Source organism: Canis lupus, chromosome 2 (assembly GCF_048164855.1).
Source record: "Canis lupus baileyi chromosome 2, mCanLup2.hap1, whole genome shotgun sequence".
Lineage (NCBI taxonomy): Eukaryota > Metazoa > Chordata > Mammalia > Carnivora > Canidae > Canis > Canis lupus.
The window spans coordinates 48,692,689-48,711,713 of NC_132839.1; the positions used below are offsets into that span (position 1 = coordinate 48,692,689).

Below are 19,025 nucleotides of genomic sequence, written 5' to 3' on the forward strand. Positions count from 1 at the left end.
ATTAGCAATCTCAAGGTCACGCTTTAAAAAACGAATTCAAATTAGTAAAATACTAAAATAAAATAGACAGCTCTCCCTGTCTGTCAAGGTAAACAATGTAAGCTGAGGTTCCCCCCCCCCAAAAAAAAAGAAAAAAGGAAGAAAGTTGATAGCTCATACCTCGATGCATTGCTGTGTAGCGAACTGTCCTCCTCTTGGCTTTTGTCCTTATTTCTCATCATCTTTTAATTCTTAAATATTAAGGGGGAGGGGGAATCTGTGTTTGCTTTGAAGTCCTGTGCCCAGGTATTTACTGTCAAAAGTTGAAAGAAAGGTAAGGTCCCAGCTTCTATCGATGGTTTTTATTATCAGGAACAAAGTCCTGACGATGTAACGATATTGTTATAATACAACAGCGGTAAGCACCAAAAAACAAAACATTTCTATTTTTTCCTTAAAAAAAAACAAAAACGGATAAACCGAACAGAGGAAATCATCACTATCAATAAGGAAAGTTTCTCAAAGTAACACACTGGATACAAATAACAATCTCTGTATCTTATTGCGTCATCCAGGAATTTCTCATATTTACAGAAAATAAAGCAAACTTATACATATAAATCTTTAAAATTATCACTAACGATCATGGACTTACCTGATCCATGTAGTAGGTCCAGAGCAAGAGTCCTATCTAGTAGTAGAAAAATAGCAGATCCCAAATAATTAAAAATAAAAACAAAATCCTCCGTTACAAAAACGAAAAATAAATACAATAATCCTCCAATATGTTAACTGGTCAAAAAAATAAAGCAATAATTAATACTAAAACGGGTCCGGAAGAAAAAAAAACCTCATTAGGAGAGCGCACAAAAATGGAGGTGCGCCATGGCTTCTAAGCTGGAAAAAACAACGACCTGGGCTCTCAGTACGGCTGCTTCTTTCCAACAAGGCACGAAAAGAAAGCTCCTAAAAGCTGCTTTTCTCCCTTAAAAAGGTTCAAATCGACCCCAGTAAGTCACTAGGAGAGGCAGGGGGCTGCGGGGGCCCCCTGAGGCTGCCCGAAAGTTAGGGAAAGTTGCGTAAAGTGAGGCGAAGGCAGGGAGCAGAGCGCGCTCTCTCTAAGGCACAGCCGCCATCTAGAGCCTCCTTCCCAGCTCTGAGAGCTCTGCCTTTGATTGACACTCTCTACATTTACCCCACAACTCAGGTGATGTACCATAGACCCACCCCTTCATCTCCACCAAAAAAAAAAAAAAAAAAAAAAAAAAAAAAGATCCTCCATCCCAGGGAGCCTGAGGACCCCTACCCCCACACCTCCCTGCCCCTCCAGACCACCCCATCAAGGGGAGGAGGGAGGGTTTCTTAACCCCCTCTGGCTCAAGCACCCTTTTTAAGCCAGAGAGAAATGTAATTTGTTCCTTTTGTCTAAAGATCTGCTAAATATTTCAGTCCTTGAGCTAAAATAACTTCCTCTCTGGACAGGAAGTGGTGTTTTATCAAGCCATTTTGAAAGAGGGATAATTCTTAGAGAATATAAAGCTTAGCTTAAGTATTAATCTTTTAAAAAATTAACCCCCCAGGGGTAAAATGGTTTCTGAATAAAAGCAAAACCTCTATTTCATAAATTAAATTCAAGTCTTGCCTTCTTTGTGAAGCCAAAAATTATCTAAAGACAAAGTTAAAGGGGGAATCTTCCATCCCAACTGGAAAACGGGGGTACAACTCAACAGCGCCTCCCTAGTGTTCAGTTGCATTAGAGCAAAAATTATGGCAACTAGCTTTTATCTAAGAATCTCAATTTTCCTTTAATAAAATTCTTTAACCCATTATATATAACCTTGCAAACTTCACCAAAGCTCTCATAATCACCATATATTTACTTCACACAGAGTCGGACAAAACAAAGTTCTTAAATTCAAGAGCGTGAAACTACTATGGGCACCCTTAGGAAACAAACCCAAGAAACTCCATCTCCAAGCCAACAGAACACATATATCCCAGCCATTCCCTTGTATTTCAAATCAAATTCTAAGTATATACCCTCATTTCGACAATGGCAAATTAATAACAATTAGTCCTATCTGATAGCAAGTTATCAAAGTAATGTCACAGGGTGAATTCTCCTAAATACCAACACCATTTGATCTACGGAAACAAAATGACGAAGGCCAAGAACAAATTATTTAATACTTTTCTCTCAACAAGCACCCCAAGAAAACATTCATGAATCCAAAAAGAAATAAGCCTTCCTCACATAACATTAGACTATGCCAGAACAATATCCTCCCCTCCCTGAAAAAAACTATTTTGGGTTTATACCTAACAAAGGTAACAATGTTGCCTCTAGGTAGTAAAATCCATAATCGAAACCTAGTTTCAATTCTGTACTTTCCACAGAACATAAATTTTCTACCAAAATCAAAATTCAAAATTCCACTTTTGATTTAGACGACCAACCACCTCAAATCAGTCAATGAGAATACTGCACATGTATTGACCAGAGATGTGTGCATTATGGTATTTGACACTGATCGCAAGAAATGATTCTCACCAAAAGAAAAAAAAAATTCAAACTCAACTAGTCCTTGTTATCTGTATAATGGGAAAACAGAATCAACAAGACATTTGGGGTATCAAAATGAAGTCTACCCCATCTTCATAATAGTTGCTAAAACTGGTATTTATTCAATTATCAATAAATGGAACAGCAGCATTTACCTAGAACTCAAACAGTAATCCATGACATGTATGATTTATTCCAAATTCCTAAACAGAGTAAGAAAAATACTAGATAGATTATAAGCCCTATTTCATATTTATATAAAATGTACCACTGACATTATTGCCACCAAAATTTTAAGTCCTTTATGAATACCCTAAGGACACTTTCATATAAATCCAACATCTCTTCCCCTAATTAATATTAACTATTAAAACAGGAGGCATATGTTTAAATGTTCAGATGAATATTCTAAGATATTTATAATATTAAAAAGCATAGGTAAAAGAGACCCTTTCCATCAACACAAAATAACTTATAAAAATATTTTATCACTCATTCTGAATTTTGAGGCAAAAGGCATTTTGTTTTATAAGCTAATTACAATCTCATGGCAAATTAAAGCTCCTATTATTACCCCTTGGTAAGTTATTTTCCAAGATGTTTCATGAAAGCACAAAATAGCTTTTCAACCAAACGACCATTTCTTAATGCTGAAATAAATTTCCACAATTTTGTGAAAAAAAAAAGACCAATCTTAATGAACCCAGTAAAACATCTTCCATCACACCATTTCCATTTTACCAGCTTTATTCAGTACACGTTACCCCTGGGGAACTCTAAAGGTCAAAGTGTTAAGCCAGTAAGTGAACATTTAACGAAATTTCAGCTTAAAAAAAAAAAAAAAAAAAAAAAAAAAAAGCCCAAACTGAGAAATTTTAAAGTGTTAGAAATTTTATTAAAGTTAACATTCCACAAAGTCATACTCATACAAATCAAACTGCAAAAATTTCCAGGCATACAAACTAACATCTGTGTTAATGTGCCATCTTTCTTCTCCAAATGTCAAAAATTTACTTGTTTTAATGATACAAAAAGTCTTTGGAAAGTCAAATCCACTGTCCATTTGTGCTGGGTAAGAAACCTATGTCTTCATTCATTTCATGAAATCCATGTTAAAAGAACCCTGTCTTGGTTGTATATTATCACAGCACTCTGGTATTAATCCATTTTCCTCAATTCCCCATAGTGGACTGCCATCTTGTTTTCTCAGTGGTAGGATCCATTTGAGACTCTTCAAGCTGACTGGGTGCTTGATGAAAACATTAAAAGAAAAAAATGCTGTTGGAATACCAATGATCTTATTCCTTCAAACAGAGAACATCCACCCACCTTGAAGATACTCTTACCATACACAAAGGTTTAATTCTGTAACAGCTTTAAACTATGAAACTGTATTAAAGTCTAAAGTTGTATGTACTACACACTTCTCAGAGAATCATGGCAAGACTGCAAACAAGTAACAAAGTTCTACTGTCACAGATACATGTGTAACTATAAAAAAGTGGCAGTGAATACTCAAATTTTACATACGTAATGTTGTTACACTGTCAATATGAGAAGTAAAAACAAAAATTCAAATTCAAAATCCTGGAAAGCTAAATTACAGCAACACTATGGATTTTAAATTTCAGTGCAGAAAACTTTCCAAGCTTCTTCAAATAAAACTAATTATGGAAATGAATTTTGAGATTAAAAAAAGAAAAAACCAAAGCAGTGGATAACAGCATAGTTTTCCAGTCCAACAGATGTTAATTAATTTTGCTTAGATAACACAAATGGCCAACAGAGATGGTAGCATCTTCAGCTACTTATTTGAGAATACAGGAAAGAAGTAGCAACCAGGGTAAAAAATGATCAAAAATGCAAAATATCTACCTGGCCTATTTAATATTTGCCATGAACTGCTAGCATATTTCAAATTAAATACAAGTAAAATACTCCTATTGCCAAAATATCAAATGTTCCTCATACACAAACATATCCATTACTTAAATAATTTTAACTAAGGGGATTAAGTGGGAAGCCAGGATATTCTACTATTAATGATCCTGGATCCATCATTAGCAAACATAATTGCAAAAATAAGTTTTAACTCTGTCTTCTCCATCAATTTTGCAACTCTCAAACTAAATTTGTAGAGATAAAGTCTGGGTGACTAGGAGATTTAAGTATAAGGCAGTTTTGCTCTTTAGGTAGTTAAATCTTAACTCCTAAACTGCTGTCTACATACACAATATAAGTATCTACTTGGTCAACTACTTGACAACCAAGAGACACTGCCACTCATATCAAAAAACGACTAAAAAGGAGTGTCACATCATCAGGAATAAACATGAAATACAAGATGTTTCTCCTCAACATACTTTCCTGATTTCCCCCCGCCCTAAAATAAGAACTACATAACTCATTCATTCTTCCTATCAATAAAGTACCTTCCATTTGAACTATTCATTACTTAAAACTAAGGGACAAAAGTATAAAGATAATACCATCATTTTTCTTGCACTGTTAAATTATAAAACAATTCCAACCCCAATCTATATTGTTACAATGTAAGATCAAGCTCTAAAGGAAGAGGAGGATGTAAACAATATTATGGATCAACAACACTAATGTATTGTTAACACATTATAATTACTTAAATGGCTATAGGTACAATTTATTGAGTTTATTAGTACATTAAATGATAAACTCAATGCTTTGTATTATTTTGTCACAGGACAAGAGGTAAAATTTATCCAGGACATCAAATTTTCCCTTTAAAATCATTATTTTAAAAATTTTCAGAAGAAAACCTGATGACATTAAAATCATTCTAAAATTACTCAATAAAATGCACTAGTTGGTGTGACAACAGAAATTAGAAAATACTAGCAATCTGATCATTCTATCATATTATATTTAAGATAGCTTTAAGGGGCACCTACGTGGGTCAGTGGTTCAGCATTTGCCTTTGGCTCAGGTCATGACTGTGCCTTGGGCTCCCCGCAGGGAGGCTGCTTCTCCCTCTGCCTATGTCTCTGTCTCTCTACATCTCTCATGAATAAATAAAATTTTTAAAATATATATATATAAAGATGGCTTTAAAAATAGAAAGCAAGTAAATGCTACCAAGAGCATTAAAAATGTCATGGTCAGTCTGCACTTCTACAAAGGCAATGAAAGCCAAAAGTGAGAATTTTGTTAACAGGCAAAAGCGCTCAAAACTTATCAAGAATTCTAAAAACACCAATGAGGGATTTATAAGTAAGCCATTTATTTTCATGGAATTCCTAATTTTTGCAAAAACTAAATCTGCAAATATGCAATTTGTTACAAAATAAAAAAGAAAGTAGGTATGAGTTCTGTGAGCCTGAGTATTTTTTCAGTAACAAAATCCACAGTTCTTCATGTGTAAAATAGAAATATAGTACCTACCTCATGTGGCAGTACTGAGAATTAAATTAGTACATTTATAGCTTTTACATTATCTGGCATGTAGAAAGACCTCAATAAATGTTATTTAGCTACTATTCCTATATACCACACTGATCAAAGTACATGAAGATCTACAAACTAACCTTACTAATCAAAGTAGTTTATATTCCAATAGCAACAAGATCTCTGAAAAATCCATTGGATAAATGAGGTCAATTATTTAAAACATTTTCTGCTCTAAAAAGATAATTTAATCTTGCATTAAAATAAGGTCAGTACAGAAAACTGAGTAGGGTTCAGATATCAAAGCCCTACTACTCCACATCTTTCCAATAACTTGTGAATTACTGTAGACATACTGAAAAGATGGTCTGATCTAGAATTCCATCATCAAATAGACCTAGATCTTTTGTGTTTTTATATACAGGCTTCAAGATCATTCTATGAACAGGTAAAATTTTTCCACTCTGATGTTTATAGTTTAGATCTCCTTTTTAAGGAAAATTGTTTGTTCTAAGAAAATTCTCAAAAGCAAAAGTAAGTTTCTATGGTAAGAATAAGAAGGTACTAACAGCTATCTCTTAAAATCCCTAAATATTGTACATCCAGAAATTTAAGAATAGAAAATTGAGCAAGGAAATCTCTCAAAATTCTAATTCAGTAAGTTTGTTCCAAAATCACTGGACATTGTAAAATTAAGTTAGCTGAAAAGTAAGCAATCAGTTGAAATGCAATTCAGCAATCCAATTACTAAATTGGGTTTACGAGGGGGTCCCCTAAAGTAAGCATAAGCAATCTCCTTACCTCTACTTCCCAGCAAACTCCCATTTTTTAATAGCAAAAAAAATGTGGGGGACAGGGAGGAAGGATTACAAGGAATAAGAAATGATTAATGATTCTTTTATTTTTTTTTTGATTCTTAATTTTAAAGCAGGTGTCTCTAATAATGCCACAAAACATTAACGTTAATTTACATCACTTCAAAACTCAAATACTTACTGCAAAACCAAAAGGACAAATATAAAGTAATGATAAGGAGTAGAAATTGATTCTTCCCATCACGTAATTAAGATTCTTGGTGCTTATGACTGGATTTTAGTCTTCCTTGTTCTGGTCTTTAAATTTGGAAATATTTAATCGTGAACTTACATAGATTGTCTTACTACCAAAAGTAGCTTGAATCCTCAACAGGATTACAATGCATTAATAAGTTTGGGTCCTAAATAAAAACTACAAAATTGTTTGATCTCTAAGAGAATAAGATCAATTATGGTAACTAAGAAAAAGAATCATCTAAGGCTTTACAATCCAACAAATCTTCCTCACTGTCACTGTATTAGTTTATAGTCTGACAAAATGTACGTGTTGAGACAGAAAGTTGTAGTTTCTTATCCCTTTTAATCTTTACTGAGTCACAGTTTTAGTTTTCAGACATAGTTAATGCATTAAAATATAAATTTTAATAATAAATTTAACTTTGTTTTCCAATTAGACCTAAACCACTAGTTGATAAATAATGTTTAACAAATGATATACCAAAAATCAAGTTTATTTACTGAGCATCCACTATGTGCCAGGCAATTAATCTCTTTAAAATATGAGGCATGAGATCAGTAATTGTACATTAGGAAAGTTTTCATCTCTGCCCTTACCATTCCCATCAAAATGTAACGAAACCCCAGAACTTCACCCTTATGCAGGATCTAGTAGCCATTTATATAATGTAAGTTGAAGTACTAATTAGAAGCCATATTATCATTTAGAATTTACATTCTCAAATGTGATTCAAAAGTATTTATGAAACAGCCGGTATGTAATTATCATACCTCAAAAGTTGTCATAATAAATAAATCCTTTAGAGGATTCAGCCAAATTCATTTCTATAGTTTTTTCTCATGTTGTAGGTTAGAATAACTATTTCACAGTAGTAGTAACCAAGTCTTCTAATACCAAAAGATAACTCCAGTGTGAAAAGAACTTTTTGTTGGGCTTTCAAGTTTAAGCAAAGTTCAGAACTACTTTATTTACTATAATTTTTACATTGAAATTCATGAAAAATTATGTTCTGTTACCAAAAGAAAACCCAAGGGCTTCTTTTTGAAGTTCTACATAGAAAGGATTAAGTTGACACAAGAAATGGGTCTAGGACATGGACAGGTAAGCTTTCTTTACAGAACAAGATAGCATAAACCTTTCAGGGTTTGTGACCATTAGCTACAATTATTCTCAACTCTGCAGCTATTGTGGCAAAGGAAACAATGTATAAATAAAAGAGTGTAGCTGTGTTCTAATAAAACTTTATTTACAAACACAGGAGAGTTTATCAATACCCAGATCTAGAATGAAATGTTAGAAACATTACTTTGCATTCTATCAAAGTTTAAGAAAAAAAAAACAAAAAAACGGACTAAACCAATAAGCAAAATTTTAATCAACTTCACACACATCTAACCATAGATTTTATTTTTTGTAGTACTGCTTTGAGCTTCACTAAATCCCTTTATATTTCTCCAACTGACTCAATTATTCAAATTTCCAAAGTCATTGAAAACTTAAGAAACAGAAACATGAAAATTAAATAAAACTTACTAAATGCTTCCACCAACATCTATTACGTTGTACAGGCCCTTTAGAGAATTCAGTCTCTGGATTCACATTTCTGCAGAAAACAAAAATAACCTAATTTTATGCATAGAAAAAGATAAAAAGACTACTAAAATGCCATGATTTTTTCCCAAACTTCAACCTAAGGATCATTCATCAGAAAACCAAGACATTTATGTATTGTTGAACAGTATAGTCCAAGCATAAGGTAAATTCTAATCCCGAGGATTTTAAATCTGGATGTACAGGAGGCTTACCTGCAGAGTAAGTTACTCTAAAAACCATGGGTAAGTCTCAGTCCCCAAGAACTCCAACAGAGTAGATAAAATCTGGTCTCCCTAGACTTAATGAGCAATCAGGGTGGAGAACTAGTTGTTTAAAAGAGCCCAACAACACTTCTTAACAGTACAGAACCACGCTATTTCTGGTTGTTCATCTAATCCACTTTTAAGACTTTTTCTTTTTTTCTTTTTTTTAGATTGTTTGAGAGAGAGAGACAATGAGAAAGAGTACAAACAAGCAGGAAGGGGAGAAAGAAGCAGACTCCCTACTGAGTAGGAAGCCCAACACTGGCCAATCTCAGGATCCCAGAATCATGACCTGAGCCAAAAGCAGCCCCTTAACGAACTGAGCTACCCAGGGACCCCACCCTCCCCACTTTCAAGACTTCTGAAAGAAAATTTCCATTATCCACCTACAGGGTCATGTTTCTCACTCATTATCATCCTCCTATTATTTTACATCATCAAATACTTTAATCCAACTATTTTAAGGTAAAGAGAAAGGAAACTTTAGACAAAATTTCAAACAACTTTTATTACCAACTGTATTGACCTACTCAAGCAACACTCTTTTTAAGATATCTAACTGAGGGGAGGCACCTGAGTGACTCAGCTGGTTAATGTTGCCTTAAGCTCAGGTCATAATCTCAGGGTCCTGGGATAGGATGAGGCTCCCCACTCAGCGGGCAGTCTGTTTTTCCCTCTCCTTCTGCCCCTCCCCCAGCCCATGTGCTCTTTGTCCCCAAATAAAATCTGTAATTGATAACAAAAGTCTCGTATCCATGCTGTTCACTAGATGGAAATGCCCCATAAACTAAACATGGAAAATAATGTTTGTTTCAAATGCCCTCTGAATTAAGATATGTATTTTTTTAGTCACTCTGCTCTTAAGTATGATTATAAAAATCATAACATGTAACGATATCAAAAAAGCTCCAAGTTCAATATTAAAGTGTAGTAATTTGGGGCGCCTGGGTAACTCAGTGATTAAGCGTCTGCCTTCTGCTCAGGTCATGATCCTGGAGCCCCAGGTCAGGATCCCTGGGCCCAGGTTGGGTTCCCTGATCAATAAGAAGGGAGTTTGCTTCTCCCTCCTGCCACCCCAGGCTGCTTGTGCATGTGCACTCTAATAAAATCTTAAAAAAAAAAAAAAGTAATTTAAGGACTTTTAGAATGCACAATAGATTAGGATTTAAATTAAAACCTACTTAAATGTTGTTACAGGACTAGGATTTCAAATTTTCAAATTATAAGAAAAGTTCCTGATTATACTACCAAATCTAAATCCCTTAAGTCATTTTGACTAATCATAATAAATAAAGATCTACTTAAAAATTATCTCTAAGACTTTAGATGCTAAATAAAATATCCTCCCCCACCAAGTTAACAAATCAAGTAGTTTACAAGAAACAGCATTATTTACCTTTAAGCTTCCAAATTTAATCTGACTTTAATAAGGAATAGTTTGTGAACAAAGACAAATATTAAATCAAGTGAACTAAACTGATTTAACTCCTAAGAGAAAGGTGGCATTGACTTTCATTGGTAAAAGAATATGAGGGAAATCCTTCACACTGGTCTGAAGATAAAAAAGCTACTATGAGTAAGAGTATGTGCCTCACTCCACCAGAAGCAAAAAAAAGGACTTGGATCTCACTTTGCATCACTTCAAAAATTACTGACACCAATGTAATCTACCATACTATCTCCTTCCCTAAAACTAAGAAAGTAGTACTCTGCCTTCCTTTAAAAAGGGCAGGGAGGAGCCAAGCTTGGCTTAAGCAATCTACAAAAGTTGGTAATTTTGCTATTATTCCTCCCTACCTTTAATATCTTGCAATATTATAGATTCTCATTTAATATAAAATTATAGGTGCAATGTACATTTTGACTCCTGATCCTTTTTTTATTTTAATTTTTATTTATTTATGATAGTCACACAGAGAGAGAGAGAGGCAGAGACACAGGCAGAGGGAGAAGCAGGCTCCATGCACCGGGAGCCCGACGTGGGATTCGATCCCAGGTCTCCAGGATCGCGCCCTGGGCCAAAGGCAGGCGCCAAACCGCTGCGCCACCCAGGGATCCCCTGATCCTTTTTAAAGGCAGACTCCTATCTTTATTACCCCACTTGTGCTTTTCTTAAAAAATTTTGTCACCTTTTAATCTTTGAAAGTCCCTAGAACAATTTTTACATTTCAAGTACGAATACCTGAGTCTCTCTGTCACGAATAAATAAAATCTTTAAAAAAAAAATACCTGAGTACTGTAAAATATATGAAATCTTCCACAAAAATAATGTAGCAGTAAAGTCATTAACATTCATAAGTCAGCTCAGAAACCATTTAAGTTAAGCAAACTATCTTGATCATCTAAATCAAAATGATTATGATCATTTTAATTCACTATGTAGTATACATTAAGGGTATAATTCGTTGTTTGGGAAATATTCATTATCAAATAAATAAAGCTTAATTTCAAAAAGCAAAGGATTGTTTTCCAAAACACAGATCTAGCTTTGTACAGTGTACAAATCAAAATTTCATCTGATTGTAGGAAACATGCCACTTGAATGTTATGAAATCAAGTCCTACAGTTTCTATTTATAAACTTCAGAACATCCTTGAATTTAAATTGTAAAGGTTAATTACATTCAGAAATAACAGCCAATTTGAAAATTAGAAGTTTGTATTGAGCCGCTCAGCCCGGAAGGTCAAAGTAGTTGGTAAAATGAGGATATTTAGCTTTGAAGCATAAAAATTTCTTAAAGGAAATTAATTATGTCAAACATATAAATGATGAATTCTCATAAAGAACTGTGATAGCCAGCTACAAATGTTACATTAAATACACTAAAATTTCAAGTGTATCTAATAATTAGGGGGAAAAAAAAATCCAACAAATTTGTTATTGCAGCATTCTAAATCTCAATCGTTTAAATACAATTTCACACCGTAACTATTTTTTAAAGTCAACCTTCTGCATTTATATTGTTAATATTTTAGAATGTCTACCATGAAGAGTCAGGTACACTATATATCACGTTATTCACATCATTTCTTCACAGAAACAGCATTTCTAATGCAAAAATTACAAATTATTCCCTGTATATAGGAATAAGATACTCTTTAATATTTTTATCACATAATTAAGGACTAAAAGTATTTTAGGAGATTAGAAACTACAAATACTTTCTGTAGATTAGGAGACTAAGGTCCAGAGTCAATGTCAAGATTACAGGGCTAATCTACACTTAGAAGCTCCCCTCCAGATTGCTGAATCACAGCTGTATTTTCCACTCTATCACACACACCACTCATTAATGAAGATGAAGATGTCCTCTTATTATTTATTCCCCCTTACATCTCTCAACAAAAAATCTTGGAGGACAGAAAGTAAATTAATTGGTTGTCCAGTCCAAATTTTTAAGCAATCAAAAAACTACAAATAACAGAGAATTCAACTTGGAAGAAAATTTATATTCAAAGTTACCTGTATCATATAATGTAGCCTCTAAGTAGCACACCATAGTTCATGAAAACGTTGTAATTAACTATGAGCATGGCTGCTTTCATTTCTGTGGAATTTCAGGTACTTTTTTAAATAGTACCATAGTGACAAATGCAATAAAACATTGTCACCAATTCAATCAAGTGATTTTTATGATTTAATAGTTCAAAATGCCAAAATAAAAATGCGTCACCTTAGTTCTTAGGCAAAATACAGTTAGTAAAGTAAATGTTACTTTTTAAATGAAATTTGTCCATTACTTTGGTCTATCAAACATACTGCCCATTTTACAAGCATGATTCAAGCAGCAAATATCAGACCACTGAATATAAGCATCATCATGAAGGTCAAAATACATGTTAAGACCTTTTTAGAATGTGATTTGCTATAATCCTTTATCTTGTTGGTGATAAAAGGGAAGTTGTATTCCACTAGATTCGGGGGTTAATTTAGAAGTTACTAAACCATTTAGATTTTTTTTAATATTTATTGATACTGGAATAAAAAAACAAAACAAAAATAAAAATCATCATTTAACATTTCTAACCTTGACCATTCATTTTTTATTTTAATGGGTCAAACTGTATCTTCGGTAGCCATCAATTTATTGCTGATTTGTACTTAAAATTACATTATACTTCACATACACTTGTGATTAAGAGGACAATTCTCAGTTTTTATAAGAGTGCCCAATTCTCAGTTTTTACAATAGTACACAACCACAGCTGAATACTAATCTAATATCCTATCATTTGCATACAAGAAACCCTAACCTTGGCATTTGTGTTAAAGGTTAAAATGAAAAGCGTTTGTATGTTAGATCTTTAAAAACACTATAGTTAAAAGTCTAACATTTAGTTTTCTTTTGCACACTAAAATATACACAAATTTGATCAAATCGCAAAATGACTGAAAAGCAAAAATTAAGCTAGAACAAACGCAACAAAAATATTACCTTTATCACCTATTTCAATGAATACAATAAGCCAACATCAAGATATAAAAGATTTCAAGGGTAAAGATAAATTTGCCTTCATATTACTTATTTGGCTATTCTTAAAATATCCTAAGATATCTTTTTTACTATATATACATATTTCTCTGCTAAATCCCTAACATCAGCTTGACAGTAATTTCCATGTTCAGTGTTAACTCAAAAAGAACATTTCTTGAAAAATATTAGCAGATGTATTTTTTTCATTCACATATCTAGTTTTAAGGTATCAAACTATCCCATACATGTTGAAAATTATTTTCCTTTTATGTTTTAAAAATAATTTTACTAAGCTATAAATTACAAGTCTCTTTAGATGTATTATTCTAATTTCCTATAAGATAACTCATTTTAGTACCTGTTTGAAAACAAAATCATAAAGACAAGTAAAATATATTAAATCCATTAATAAGAACTGAAATGTGAAAGTGTCTTCAATTTTAAAAATATACTTCTTTTAAGAACTGTAAGATCAGCAAAGGGAAAATTCTAGGCCCTTTCAAAAACATGATCTAGATCGTCAAAAAAAAAAAAAAAAAGGCTTAAGAATTTCAGATTATAAAGCCATATGATGCTGATAATTCAACTACTGATTTAACCATAATCCTGATGCAATATAATACTGAAAAGTACTGAATGTCTTATTGCTGATATAAACTACATACATCAACTGTTTAATAGAATACAAAAGTGCTTTGATGTAAGGTAAAGGAATTTGATGGGCTTTTTCCTCATCTCCTTTTTGAGATAAACAGTCTACATTTTATGTTTCATTGACAAACTTCAGTGATATTTTCCTTCTCAAATGTTGGTAGCTATTAAATTTCAGATGTTGAATAAAACATTTACTTACTTGCTATATAAAATAAAGATTTTAGCAAATATTTCCTTTTATATACTCAAGGATAAAACTCCATGGATCTCAGTCTTCAAAATGGCATACCTTTTGGAGGAGAAAAGAAAAACACACACACCAATATTCTAAACAATTTATTGATGGAACAACAAATAGCAAGTAGGAGTAAGTGTTTTAAAACTTTTATTATATAATTGAGAACAAAAACTAAAATCCATGCTCACAAAACTTGATTTTTAAAATGTTCTTCCCTAAAATGAACTACTATGAATACTGACTAGCTCAAATTTTCCAAAAATTTCATCTTTAAATACTTAAAAAATTAGTTTGCACAGTACACTAGAGAATTAGAAAGAAAAAAAATGTATCTTTGGTTCAGTTTTTCTCAAAATATAATCAGTCTTTTCTTGTTCCCAAAATTAAACAAAGGCTTAAGAGACCTTCAGGATTTTAAACTATTCAAAAGGCACATTAAGTTACAACGGCTAAGCACATATACTTTTCATTCGATAGACAGGTTTAAAGGTTTGGCAAAATTATTTCAGCTATTTAGTATATTCATACTTATCATCACTATTTACTAGAAATATAAATTACTAAAGAGCAAAATAAAAACCAAATAGGCTTATTTTTAAGTGAAAGTAATAAAAATTTATGGTCTTACCTCAAATAAAAGGGCTGTATTTGTTCAGAACCATCATCAACCAATTTAATTTTAATCTTGTTAGGTTACCTTAAAAAAAAAAAAAAAAAAAAAGATGATATCAACGTTTTGATTTTTATACATTTCCTGGCCAAAGTTTCAGTGTGATAAAACAATGAGAAAATATTCCAAATACACGATCTATGAACAAATTTGGGGACAGCTTAAGACACCACCTTTACATTTAATGTTGCAGTTATTTCTTAGTAACACATCAGTCTTTGTTGTCCTCATCTTTTAGTGGCATGGACAAACACTAGATATTAAAGCACTGAGATTCAATAAACTACAGAAAATTCACATCTTCAGACAGATTTAGGATTATAACCTTTTTTTTTATTTTTTCTTTTGATGCCAGGCAATACACAAAAGTTTGCCATTTAAGAATCGAAATCATCTTAAAATTTCCATTACCATCTAGAAAATACCTTTTACAATTATAAGCAATTAAAAATTAACTCCTCCAGGAGAAATTGGTCAAGTTAAAATGGCTACTGGTTACTTTAAATTTTTAAACCACAAGTTATTTGATCTCACCAAGTGGGATATGAGCTTTGTCTTTTAAGCAAGTCTAAAACATGTAGTATCTATGACCTTTATTCAATTTCAAACCAGGGTCTTGAACATTTTTTCAGTCTCTCCCTTCCCCCATTTCTCCCGTAAAAAGATCTTATGAGGTTAAAATGCTAACAATTATTTTGCATTTCACCATTCAAAAAAAGGAGCCCGAAAAAAAGATTCCGAATATACATTTAAAACTACTTTCAGTGTTCACAAATTTCAAAATTGTTGTTTTGAAGAACCAACATGAGCACCTAAGATTCTGTAAAATCAAGATATGCGCAACTGATGTAACATGTAGGACTATATGAATGCTATTCAGAACATAAAACAATTTCACTGACAAAATTACCATCAGAAATACAGTGGATTACACCAGTAACTCTGATTTTCTAGGTACTACGTAAATCTGCCCGACACTATTTTTACGCAGATCTGCACCTTTACAACACAACAGCTACCGCAGAATGAAGACAAATAATATTCTAAAATACACAAAGGTTTGTGCATTTGCGGTCTGTTCTTCAAACCATTAAACTTAAATCCCCCCTCGATTTTCTTTTAGACTCAGAACTACAGAGGACTCTGCAAATTTTTGAGAAAGCAGGATTTATTATTAAACTACTGTTCCGTTTTGAGCATATCTAGATTTTTATGCATGCAACAAATGCAACAAATATGGCTCCTCTTCATCGCCCATTACCGAGAACAGTCCTACTTTAATATTTACACTACGAGAAAGTAACTTCACAAAGAGATTTGGGCGTCAGAATATTCCTTTGTAAAAGTTTTGTCGACCGTGGCTTGTGCCAACGTACATTATTTCTTAAAAACAATAAAATGGTGCTAACTTCAACTTTTAGGAGTCCAGGAACGGATCCAAGTACGTTCTAACATTCAGGTGTGATTAAGTTACAGATAACGGCTCCTGACGACCTTTTAAAAAGTACCGAACAGTCTATTTAATCGTTATTCAAGCATCAAGAATGTCACCTAATCTTGGCATAACTAATCGATAACACAAACTATCTTAGTCAAACGTCATCGTCTAGCACTGAAATTAAAACCGATTTCCACCAAACAGCCTTGACGGCCCAGTAAACTTATCTTCGTAATTTCTGAAATGCCAGCGGCACTTCTCCCACTTGCGTTTTTAAAAAGACAACCTTCACGTCATAAGGGTTTTTAATAAGCAGCAAGTACCTTCCCAGCCCTAACACCGCAGCCGTTTTCAAAATCGGCTTGCAAAGAGTTAAAAGCCAACACCCAAAAGGGGGGGGAAAAAAAAAAAACAAGTTTTATTTTTGTTCGAACGTAGTCAGGCTTCCATTGTTCTTTTAAAATTCCACCATGAAGAGGAGCTTCCACCTCGCCGGAAGGGGGTTAAAAAGCTCCCCGGCTGGAGAACCTGAAAGGAATTCTTGCCCCTCACCCTCCACAGCGACATAACTCACCCGGACAGAAAGGGGCCGTGTGGCGCGGTCCCCGTCGGGCTCCCGCCTGCGCCGCCGCCGCCGCCCCTCTCCCGGCCGGGCTGCGGCGGCCAGGCCGGCGAGGCGCCCCCCGTGGGGTCTGCGGCGGGCCCCGCGCGCCCCCGGCCCGACCCCGGCCCCGGCCCCCGGCCCCCGGCCCCCGGCCCCGGCGCCTCCCGCGGGGAGAGCCAGCAGGGGCCGCCCGGGGAGAGCCGGCCGCCGAGGCCCGGCCCGCCGCCCCCTCCTGCTCGCGCGCTCAAGGACATTTTGCTTTTCCTCCCAAGGACAAAGGACAATAAAAGGAGCCGGGGAGCCACTCACCGGGTCCGAGGCGGCTGTCGGCACCTCCCGGGCGCCCGCACCCGCGTCCCGCGCGGGGCCGCCCGCCCGAGCCTCCCGCCCGCGCCGGGTCGAGCCGCCGGGGCCCCGGGGAGCCTCCGCGGCCGCTGCCGCAGCGCCGCTCTCGGCGTCGTGGGCCCGGCCGCCAGGCGCCTCGGGCGCGGGCTCCGACGCCGGCGCGCGGCCCGCCTCGCCCCAGCCGCCGCCGCTTGGCTCCCGCGGGCCTGCGCACCGCCCGGGCGCAGCTCCCCGCCGGCCGGCGACCCTGCGGCCGCGGCGGAGCGCCTGACAGCTCGCGGTGCTGCTGCCTCTCCGGCCATCTTGTGCCGTGTGTGTGTGGTGTCTCTCTCCCGTCTCCTCTCTCGGCTTTACTCCCTCCTCCTCCTTCCCCCCCGCCCCACACACCACACAACATGGCCTCTTCGCTGCGGCGGCGGCTGCGGCGGCGGCAGCAGCTCCGCCGCGCTCCAGCCCGCTCCCCTCCCCCACTCCCCGCCTCCCGCCCGCAGCCCCGGGGCCCAGCGCGCACGCGCGCCGCCGCCCGCCCGCCTCGGCCATTGGCCGCGCGAGCTTCCTGCCACCCCTTCCCGGGAGCGGCCCCACGCACGCTCGCAGGCGTCTTCCTCCCTCCTGACAACAACCACCTCGATTCTATTGGCTGGTTGTGCTCCCACCCCCTCGGCTGCAGGCGCTCGGATAGGCGGACATTACTGCCACTCACCCCCCGTCGGTGTTTCTGCTCTTCTTGAGGGGCACCAGCCCGCGATTGGCTGGTGATGGAACCTCTGGGTTGGGAGCTGGGCTGTTGCCTTGCGCCCCGCAGTGCGGACCCCTCCGGCCTGGCTGGGCAAGGGGGGCGGTCGGGGGCCGGTTCCTGGCGCCGCGTAGGCCAGGGTAGAGCCATTAGTACGGAGACCTCGAGGGGAGGGCTGCACTTCTGGGAAAAGCTCGGAATCCGGTGTGTCTGAGCTCAGATTTGGGCTTCTTTTTTTTAGAAAAAGGAAAATGACTGACAGGTCGACGAGCAAACAAGCCGCATCTTGAGCTGTAGAACTCAAGATTTTTCTTCCCACCAACCGGTCGTTGCCTAAGGCTCACCAAGTCAGGACCAGTGGTTTTACAGCCTAGCGGCTCCCCCTAGCCCGTCATCCACATGTAGTCGCCGTGTGTTTGAGGGCCAGTGACCTTCGTGTGGTTGCCCACTTACATGAGACAGCCTGTTCCCAGGCCCAGTGTCCTTAGAACTTCGTGAATCAGTGTTTTATAATCCCGGTGGGACCCCATACCACTTCTGGGCACTTATTTGTTTAAAGGCGTAGTTTTAACCTGAGCAATCACAGTCTACCCGTCCAGCCTTCTCCCAGAGAATTCAGCGAAACAAACTTCATTTTCTTTAGGGAAATCTCACTTTTTTTTTCCCCCCCACTAGGTCTTCCTACTGTGATCTGGAAGCAATCTCGGCACTCAACGGAATAACCGAAAAACCTAAACTTTCCTGAAATGGATGAGAAAAGAAAAAGTGGCTCTCTCCGGCTGCCAGCATTTTAGAAGTCTTGCTTCTTTTGGCAAGGGACCTTGGGAAAAGAAAAGGAACACCGGAGGCTCTTAGTTTTAACAGATTTCTTTGAGAGGCTGGTTCTTGGGGGCAACTCTTAAATTCTCTTGAGACTCAGCCCCTGAGTTACACTCAGTAGGTTAAATATTCAGTCAGGCCTAGGAACAATCTCTGGCCATTCTTTTAAAAATGGC

The 19,025-nt window shown here is 36.7% G+C and overlaps 1 protein-coding gene and 1 long non-coding RNA gene across 2 annotated transcripts in view; one reads left to right on the forward strand and one right to left on the reverse strand.

Annotated features, from left to right (window-relative positions):
- The window catches only part of CHD2 (chromodomain helicase DNA binding protein 2), a 119,723-nt gene extending 118,493 nt beyond the window's left edge, over window positions 1-1,230 (reverse strand). The window contains exons 1-2 of the mRNA XM_072798577.1: window positions 635-1,230; window positions 160-292 (exon numbers count right to left, since the gene is read on the reverse strand). Coding sequence (XP_072654678.1) covers window positions 160-221 — 62 coding nt within the window. The 5' untranslated portion in view covers window positions 222-292; window positions 635-1,230. The remainder of the gene's footprint in view (window positions 1-159; window positions 293-634) is intronic.
- A 16,874-nt stretch (window positions 1,231-18,104) lies between these two features.
- LOC140617360 (uncharacterized) lies at window positions 18,105-18,760 on the forward strand. Its single transcript, XR_012017603.1, has 2 exons — window positions 18,105-18,234; window positions 18,706-18,760. It is a non-coding gene; the product is annotated as an uncharacterized lncRNA (long non-coding RNA).
- Window positions 18,761-19,025: the final 265 nt, after the last annotated feature.